The 10175-nt window shown below is 47.9% G+C and overlaps 1 protein-coding gene across 1 annotated transcript in view; it reads right to left on the reverse strand.

Annotated features, from left to right (window-relative positions):
- The window catches only part of LOC136933453 (dachshund homolog 2-like), a 30404-nt gene extending 24581 nt beyond the window's left edge, over positions 1–5823 (reverse strand). Inside the window, exon 1 of the mRNA XM_067228857.1 lies at positions 5230–5823. Within this exon, the coding sequence (XP_067084958.1) occupies positions 5230–5724 (495 nt within the window). The 5' untranslated portion in view covers positions 5725–5823. The remainder of the gene's footprint in view (positions 1–5229) is intronic.
- Positions 5824–10175: the final 4352 nt, after the last annotated feature.

Consider the following 10175-nt stretch of genomic DNA (forward strand, 5'->3'; position numbering starts at 1 on the left):
CACACTGACTGAGGGGAGTACCAGACTGATTGTGTGTGTGTGTGTGTGTTCAGTAAGGCAACCCCCCTCCCTCTCTAATTGACCACATGTGTCCTGGCTTTGCTGCTGTAATTCATTGGTCACGGCTGTAACACTGATCATGAAGTACAGAAGCATTTTGACACACACACACACACACACCCTTACACACACACCCACACACACATCCAGGGAGAGTTAAGCCCAGTCATAAAAATATCAAAGTGTCCCTGCCTCCTGTTCAGAGCAGCTCTCAGGAGAGTTAAATAAGATTCTTTCTCTCAATTAGACCAATAACACTCGCCATATTTCTGCTCTGTCTGTATTTATGTTTCATGTCCCGTTCAGTTCAAACAGAAATAAAATGTAAAATCGGATGGAACAGTCACACACGCACACGCACAGATTACAGTTTCTCATCAGGATTGTGTGTGTGTGTGTGTATGTGGATCTATGCTTGTGTGTGTGTTCGTGTTTTGCTTGGTGACCACTCTGCACGTGCAGTATGTATTATTGAGAGAGGAGCATCAAAACAGAGCAGAGCTGAATAATATATATATAATTCATACATGACATTAAGAAGTATGAGGAGTGACAATATCTACTGGGGGCGCTGTGTGTGTGCGCGCGCGCGTGTGTGTGTGTCTGAGTATACAGGGCAGATGAATGTGTGCACGCGTGTAGGGGAGGTGAATGTGTGTGTGTGCACGTGTGGGGGTGTGTGTGTGTATGTGTGTGTGTATACTGCCCAGGGCATGGCTACAGGCACAGATTTGTCCATATGGACCACCAGGAAATCTAGTCAGCCAACACTGACAACACACACACACCCTCATCGTCTTGCAATGATCTCCATGCCTCTATCTCTCCCTACCTCCCTCTCTCTCTATCTTCTTCCTCCCCTTTCTATCACTATCTCCCGCTCTCTCTCCCCCCCCCCCCCCCCACACTTTCGATCTCACACACCCCAGCAGCTGTATCTAAATCCCAGGTACCCAGGTGCCCCAGCCTCACCCCCAACCCTTGCCCCACCCTAGCCCCAAGCCCAGTCTCGCCCCCACCTCTCATTCAGCTCCGTCTATCTTTCGCGCGCTCATCTGCATGCGCTACGACACCGGTTAAGCGGTTAAACCGGCTAATCCAATACACCTTGGACGGAGGGAGAAACGCGCGCGCGCCCCAGAGTGTAAAACAGCCCAGATGTTCGTCTAATGTTGTTTCCATTCAATCTCCTAAGTGCCTCGCGCTCCTGGTCCCCAAGTGCAAACTGGTTTAGCGTTATGTTTAGCTTGCAAATTCTTTTTAATAAATAATGAATGCAATAAAAACCCGGAGATCAATCGCGCGCTGAGATATCATAAAAACGCAGTAAGTGGCGCTTGTGTTTGCTGATTGCGGTGTTTCTCCCCGCTCCCAGATTGGCCACGTCAGTGCTAAAGGTTCTGTCGAAATGTTTTTGATGATATCTCCCGATGATTCCGTCCCCGTTCCCCGGCCCCGGACGCCCGGTAATGAAGGCAAATGATCCTGCCTGTTTTTTCCTCTCCCTCTTTTGCTCTCTCCGCCAGATATGAACGGAGAGGGGGGAGGGCGGGGTGGCGAGGGTATGTTTGCAGACATTAGTTACAACCATCTGGCGGGCCGGGAACGGTGGAAGACGGTTCACTCTGACTGTAAAATGCTGCGCTCCGCTGGGCGCGCGCGGCCTGGTTCGCTGTAAAAGCACGGGCCGCAAGGTGCAAATTCAATTCTCTCGCCTCTCCCATTGTCGGCCGCGGGGCCCGGGGCGCTGCCGGTGACACCGACTTCAATCCGTCTGAGGTGAAAGGTAGCTTAGTACAGAATGCTACTGGGCTACCGGGGAACCATACGTTCACATCTTGGCGAGGCCTGTGACTAAGCTGCTCATCTATGGTTAGATAAATATGAGATTCAATGTATTGCCTGTCTCTCCATCTCTCCTTCTCTCATTCTCTCTCCTTCTCTCTCCTTCTCTCCCTCTTTATCCTTCCTTCTATAGCTCTCCATCTCTCTCCATCTCTCATTCTCTCTCTGCTTCTCTCTCTCTTCATCCCCCCGTCTGGAGGCAGCAGGTCTACCTAACAGCAGGTTAGATTTGAGGAGCGCGCGACAGATTGATTTAATAGATCCGGGCCGGGGGACGGTGAAGCGGGAGGGCCGGGGAGGGGCGCGTGCTGAAAGGTTAATTACAGAATCTTGCCCAAACTGACCATCTGGACACGAGCGGAAATATCTCCCTGACCAGCTCGCGCCCCCTCTCTCACTTTCTGTAACACTCAGTGGCATATTTGATTAAGACCAAGGAGCAGGGTAAAAGAACATGGAAAGGAGTGTGTGTATGTGCGCGCGCGTGAGATGAAGACTATATCAATTGATGTCTTTGGGCGCAGTGTGAAATGAATTCTTCAATGAGCGGCGCATTAACTTGCGCATCCGGAAACACAATTTTCCTTGTTTTATTCGTAAACGTTATTTTATCAGTAGTGAGCTCAATTGATGTGTAGCCTATACTGTGCTTATATGGCGTAGCTGAATGCTGCGAACACGGCGTGAATACTAACAGAGGCCTGGAGAGCTGACCCGGCGGAGGGAGAGGCTACAATTCACGTCCTCTGAGGACAATAGTGCAGTTTAACTGTAATCAATACCGCTCACGTCACCTTGGCTTAACGGGCGCGGCCCCGCCGGCTGACACATGAACCGTGAAAGCGCGAGAAAAGCTCAGTCAGGCAGAAGCCTGTCAAAATGTTTAAAATAAAATAGAATTAAAATGTCACGAAAAACAGAGACAATTAGAAGGTCCAATGTTCTCTCAGCAAACAGACTAAATTGCAGAGTCTTTAATAATTATTATAAATCCGTATGTTGTGACAAACTGTGTACAAATCCGTGATCAGAAAAGAACGTCTCAAACATGTCCCCTTTGGCCAACTCAAGGTGGATCCCCAAAAGGGATTTTATAAAAATATTTATAGGCTATATATTTATTTATAGACTAAGCTAAATTAAATTAATGTAACTGTCTCTTTGTGTCATTATCAGGCTATGATATTGTTGTCATAATTACTATTAGCCTTTTATATATATACTGTGTACAGTGCCTTTAGTTTTCTGCATATAATATTTAACAATTGAAATGAGCGTGCTTTAGTTCCGGTGTGTCCTCTGTCTGGCGGGATGATTGAGAGCTCGGGCAGGCTGTCTGAGCTTCGGCGTAACTCGGTGTGTCAGAGACCGCTGCGCTGCGGTGAGAGACAAAGTTACCGTCCCGGTCCGACAGAAACACCCTAAGGGGTCGGTGCCGGGGGACCGGGGGGAGAGCGAGCGTTCGGCCCTATTTAGTGTTCTGTCCGCGAGCACTTCTGTCCTGGAAAGCAATAGATTAAGATTCTGACTTCAAATTGAGCAGAGAATGCATCCGCGATGATCCACCTTAACGTGTCGCATTGATTTATTAAAACACATGCACGCGGCGTCTGCCTGTAGCCCCCGAGTGCACTGCAGGCAGCCCGGTTGAGGAGCAGCTCGAGGAAAGAGTGACGGCCGGGGAAAAGAGGCGATCAGATAAGGACAAGTTAATGTTGTTTAGATAACTGTTGTTCGCCTATCACTGGGCCATGTGACATGAAATAAAATGTTGTATTTTTTTCTCTCTCTGCATAAAGTAACCAATTCACAAATGATAAACCGCAGGCCTGTTTATGAAGTGATTAAGATGACCACCGGCTCATATTAAAAAACTGCATCGCGTCGGTCAATAATCGCTTTTACTTTGTTTCCCTAATCTCTCTTTCCGTTTCTGTTTTCCCAGCCACAGACGACGCGAGAAATATGCGCTTAAATCTTTTACAATGTCCTTTTACAAATTAACACAAATGTGTAAGGTGCCAGTAGCTAATGTGTTGAATCTATTTAATTAAAAAGAATTTAGCACAAACCTAACTTGACAACGGCTCTGACACGTTGAGAGGGGAGAGACACTGATGAAGCTTGAGCGGACACGGCCGCTGCAAACCAAACACGGGCTGAAAGCGCTTCATAAAACTATAACCATAAAACACATACCTGATTATTCTCGGAAAGGGAAATTAATTTGAGAAAATAAACCTGCCCAGCAGACGTGCTGTTGGTTCAAAGCCGTCTTCCAACCAAGCTGGGATAGGCTACTGGGAAACAGGGTGGCGCAAGGGTCATACAATCCTTCTTGACCAAAAAACAATCTTGTGTATAAAAAAAAGCATATGACGTTCTAAAAGCCACTCAGTCACTTAAAGAATCTACAGGCTATGTTTTAATTTTGTAGGTTTTGTATAGCCTACAATTATATTACACATAGGCCTAAGACCTCAGACATTCATCAGAATCAGAATCAGAATCAGAAAGGGATTTATTCGCCATGAAAGTTTGCACAGACAAGGAATTTGCTTTGGCAGGAAGGTGCATACAATAAACATATACCTAAAATTTCATGTGTTTGTTGTGTGTTTACGTGTGTTTGTTGTGTGTTTACGTGTGAGTGTACTCAAGTTTATAATTGTGAGTGTATTTAGGCTAATTGTGTGTGCTTGTGTGTTTAATTGTGTGTGTGCTTGTGGTGTTAATTGTGTTGAATTATTTGTGTTTAATAGTGAGTTTGTTCTTGTGTTTAATTGTGTGTGTTTGTGTGAAGTAGTAACCACTTCGCTTAAAGAGGAAGATAGAAAGTACACATTTGAATCAGCAATAGTTGACACCCAGGCCGTGTGTTTGTGTGTGTGTAACACGGAGAAAGAGAGAGAGAGAGAGAGAGAGAGAGAGAGAGAGAGAGAGAGAGAGAGAGAGAGAGAGAGAGAGAGAGAGAGAGAGAGAGAGAGAGAGAGAGAGAGAGAGGGCGAGTAGCCTACTGAAGTTGCAAACGACCTGAACTACTTTAAACAATGCTTTGATGACGATGCCGTAGCTGAACGGTGAGGGCTGCAGAGTCTGAACGGTAACACGACTCCTCACGCGCATTTCATCACGGCTAGAGTCAAGTTCAAACTACGGCCTACGGTCGCCTCTCTACACAATTAAGTAAGGCCAGAAACTTTGAGTTGATTGTACACACACACGCATGCACCCCAACACGCACACATAATCCCTCACACACATATGTATCTTTCCTTCTCTTTCAATATGAAAGCAGCAGTGAGTGACTTACTACTCACTTACACCGTAACGTACTAACCTGGCGTTGGTGCAGTCGTTATAAAGCGCCTCGAAGTCCTTACGCGTAATGAGTTTGCATCGGTTCACCCCCGGCTGTATGGCTCCGAGCCCCCGGAGGATGCGGACCTGCTCTACGGTACACACAACCGGGCAGATATCCAGGCGCTTCAGCTTGGTGTAGACGGTGTGCAGCCCGCCGACCAGGTGTTTGAGGAAGAGGTCAAACACCTGCGGGAGGCAGATGAGCTCCTGACCGTCCACGCTGAACGAAGCCACCTTGACCCCGTGCACCTCCACCATCTTGCACTCGTTATTAACGCTCGCGCCGGTCCCGGTCCCGTTTCCCCCACCGCCGCCGCTGATGAAAGAGTTGATCATGCTGCTGGTCAGGCGCGGGGACTCGGAGGGGCTCGTGTAGAGCGGATCCGAGCGGAACAGGCTTCCCGGGGCAGGGACGGTGTTTGGCGAGAGAACCGGAGGAGTTGCTGATAGGGCCATAGTTGCTCGGGTTTCTTCCTTTCCTCGCGCTCTTTCTCTCTCCCGCTATTTTTGTTTTCTTATTTTTCCTGTCGTTCTTCTTCTGTTTCTGTTTTACCCTCGCACGCGCTCCCTTCGGATAGTCGGTAATGGGCAACCACCGATCTCACAAGTGCGCTGGCCGGACTGAGCACGAGCGACTCACGGTTTCAATTAGCCAGCCCACCGATGACTAAAATGACAACTCGACCAACCAACCAGAAGAGACGCAATTCGTTAGTGAGCATCCTATTGGTGCTCGAAGCGTGACTGGCGGATCAACCGGAGGGAGTGCGGGGCGGGACTACAATGACGGATTCTCCGGTACTCCAGAACTTTTCTCAGACTTGGAAACTCTCATTACTGTTCAGCTCCGGCGGTGGGAAACATGACTTACAACCATAAAGCCTAATGTCTCACAGCTGCGTACACACAACACCAACGGATAGGCTGTTAACGGTGCTGTAATAACGGTAATAACGGCTGCCCAGACTCTACTCTCCTTCGTTTGATTTCTATCTCATATATTTGCAATCTGTTCACTTAACATTACAGAACATGTAATAATCTGATTCGTTAGTCTGTCTACTGAGAGTGATTTCAGTTCAATTTATAGGCTATTTACTAGCCTAATTCGAAATACAAATATACTAACCAGCACTGTATAATTACAGATAATAATAGCCTACATTCTTCAGCTATCTAGGAGGAGCATGGCTTTATCAGTTTACACAAAAACAAATGTTCTGTAATCAAAGGTCTGTGAGATTTTTCCCGGTGCTGTCACTACAGGATCTCTCGCTGCCTGTGTTTGGAGTCTGTGGGCTTCACCGGGGTGCAGTAGAAGTCTCCGGTAACGGGTTCCATCTGCAGCTCTCGGTCTCCGCCCTGCCGGGGGATCAGGCTCACTGCGAAGGGACTGTAGCGGAGGGAAGCGAATGTACATTCCCTCCCTCCGTCACCGATTCGCTTCCCTCCGCTACCGTCCCGTACACGTAGAGGCGCATTCATAATTTTTGAACATAAATTGAACACAAAAATAACATATAAAAGTTTCATTTAATTTATTGTGTAAATATAGGGACAATAGGCCTATAGGCTACACAGACTCAAACTGTCTGAATAGCCTACTTCAGTCACATACGGACTGACTGAACGCTGCATGTCTTTGATCCAAACTCCCCGTTGATTACTGAGTTGATTACTTAGTATCAAACCACTCATCTCAGCAATAACAATATGAGTAATAAAACTGTTCCGGCTTCTAATCTCTCCGGTTGTTTTCATGCGAATCCAAACCTATCAATTTGTGCTCAACATCTGCGTTGTTCTGCTGCGTGTGTCTCTGCGTAAGAGCGCGGACCTGGCAGCGTCACAAGCAGATGGCACTATTTCAAACACAAACCTCTCTAGGAGTATAAGAGTGTTGGGAATGAATAGAGGAACGCTACTTAACCTTTGGGCCTCCTCGTCGTGGAACTGGAGATTAATATTCTAATGACTGTTTAAATGCCATGCAAATTTCTCTTGCAAGTACCCCACGGTTAAATTAAAAAGCTTGTTGGCAATCTGGAAATGAGATACATATTTTACCTGGTTTCTGTGGCAGCTCCTTCATCCGCTGTTTCAGCTGTTTGATTATCAGATTACCATAGCCCCCCTCTTATCCCTCCCCCTCCCCCCTCAGCCCCGTCCATATGTCCCCAACTCAGGTACAGTTGAGGATGTCTCTATGCAGAGTGACATATCTCATTGCTCAGAGTAGACTCTCTGTTATACTCCCCTCCTCCCTTCCGCCTCCCCCCCCCCATCCGAGCCTTCCTACCTCCATCTCTCCTCCTCCCTCCCTACATATCCCCTCCTCCTTACCTCACTCCTCTCCTTTTTCCAAGTTAAGAAAGGCCCTCCATCCATCCCTCCATCTCTCTAGGCTGAGCCCAGTAGCACAACATTTTCTCCTGTCTATTACAGTCATTTGTGAATGCAAAACACAAATCAATAACTATAAATTACTGCTGATTGCAATTGAACGCTTTCATAATTTCAATGTCACTCGTGATGGATACATCATGCATGTCAGAGCGTTTCCAATTCATCACACTACCTCTCCTCTTTCTCACCTCTCTGCTTTTTCTTTCTCCTTTTTCCTCTATGTCTCCCTCTCTCTCTTCTCTTTCTCTCCTCACGCTTCTCATTTTCCTCTCTCCCTCTCTCTCTCTCTCTCTCTCTCTCTCTCTCCCTTTCTCTTGGTTAAGGTCAGTACTGTTACACCAGTGGAAGGAAGATGTCATGAAGATGACAAAGTGTCGACAAGTAGAAACACACACACACACACCCAGCTCACGTTGCCATAATTCCTAAGACGGACATAATTGCAGCCAAATCTTTGAGGAGGTCCTTGAATACAGCTAACTTTCTTTTCAGATTTCACTACAATCACAAGTCCTTAATCACATGATCTGAGAGTCCTTGGAATGCTTTTCTTTCATTGGCTGTATCAGTCCTTCCCAGAAGCCCCCCCCCACCCCTCCTCTCTCTTCCACCCCTCTTTTTCCCTTCTCTCTCTCGTTCCTCTGGGCACCTGACTGTTTCTAAGCAGCTCTGCTCAACTTTCTTCTACCCATGTTTCTCCCCCTTCAAGCAGAAGGGACAGGCGGAGGACAGAGAGGCAAGGGGAACCTTTACCACCCCCTCCCCCCCCCCTCCCCCCTCAAATATAATCCAGCTCCGTAATGAATCACAGCCAACAAGAGGTTCTTAAAACGCTTGAGCCGTGAGAGTCACATCACTGAGCCTCGTCTGAAGCGTTCATCAAAGCGTTCTGGGCTCAGAGGATAGCACAGGAAGGTGTGGGCACTTGGAAGATAAAGAATTTCTTGATATATATTTTTTCTCCCCTCTGTCTCAGAACGCAAGGCAACGCTTAAAACCCCCCCCCCCCCCCAAAAACGTTGTCGTTCGTTTGTAACGCTTGCCAGGAAAAGAGCCTGTGAACACACACACAACCCTGCCCCCCCCCCCCCTCCCCCCCAAATGGCACGGGATGAAAACAACGCCGGCGATTTCAATCCGCACAGGTTTTCCTCTTTTTATAGTTTTTGCTGGGATTAAAGAGGGAGCACCCTCTCCCCAGATAGTGGTCGTGTAACCCCCCAGACACCTCCGCCGCAGCCAGGCTCCCCTGTTGAAAGCCTCGGTGCTGGGTGTAAGATGTGAGACTGGAAGAAAAGAGGACTGAACCAACGCTTGTGTTCTTAGCCATCTGTCGTTACTCTGGTTTCGTACTTTAGCCGACTTGTTTGAAACTGAGAGTGGAGGAGCTGAGTTGATGCTGAACAGGCCCCCCACCCTCCAACACCAGTCTACACCTGCACGGGCCTACACGGAGGGTAGGTATAGCCGTAGTGTAGGAGGAGGTATGTAGATGTGTGGGAGGAGAAGGTAAGGCAGTACTGTAGGAGTAAGTCAGCAGTTGTGTAAGAGGAGGTAGTGAGGAGGAGGTAGGCAGTAGAAGGAGGAGGTAGACAGTAGGAGGAAGAGGTAGGCAGTAGTAGGATGAGGTAGGCAGTAGTAGGACAAGGTAGACAGTACTGTAGGTTAGCAGTAGTGTAGGAGGAGGTAGACAGTAGTGAAGGAGGAGGTAGACAGTTGGAGGAGGAGGTAGACAGTAGTGAAGGAGGATGTAGACAGTTGGAGGAGGAGGTAGACAGTTGGAGGAGGAGGTAGACAGTATAGGAGGAGGTAGGACCAGGCAGTAGTGTAGGAGGAGGTAGACAGTAGTGAAGGAGGAGGTAGACAGTTGGAGGAGGAGGTAGACAGTAGTGAAGGAGGATGTAGACAGTTGGAGGAGGAGGTAGACAGTTGGAGGAGGAGGTAGACAGTATAGGAGGAGGTAGGACCAGGCAGTAGTGTAGGAGGAGGTAGACAGTAGTGAAGGAGGAGGTAGACAGTTGGAGGAGGAGGTAGACAGTAGTGAAGGAGGATGTAGACAGTTGGAGGAGGAGGTAGACAGTAGTGTAGGAGGAGGTAGACAGTATAGGAGGAGGTAGGACCAGGCAGTAGTGTAGGAGGAGGTAGACAGTAGTGAAGGAGGAGGTAGACAGTTGGAGGAGGAGGTAGACAGTAGTGAAGGAGGATGTAGACAGTTTGAGGAGGAGGTAGACAGTAGTGTAGGAGGAGGTAGACAGTAGTGTAGGAGGAGGTAGACAGTTGGAGGAGGAGGTAGACAGTAGTGTAGGAGGAGGTAGACAGTATAGGAGGAGGTAGGACCAGGCAGTAGTGTAGGAGGAGGAGGTAGGACTAAGCAGCAGTGTAGGGAGGCAGGAGTGTAGTAGGCTAGTGTAGGATTTGGGGGATTTTGTATTTTGCATAATAGAGGCCTATAATATTTCAGAAATGTCTGTTACTATAATTGCTGTAAGATTACTGTTACA

Source organism: Osmerus mordax, chromosome 25 (assembly GCF_038355195.1).
Source record: "Osmerus mordax isolate fOsmMor3 chromosome 25, fOsmMor3.pri, whole genome shotgun sequence".
NCBI lineage: Eukaryota > Metazoa > Chordata > Actinopteri > Osmeriformes > Osmeridae > Osmerus > Osmerus mordax.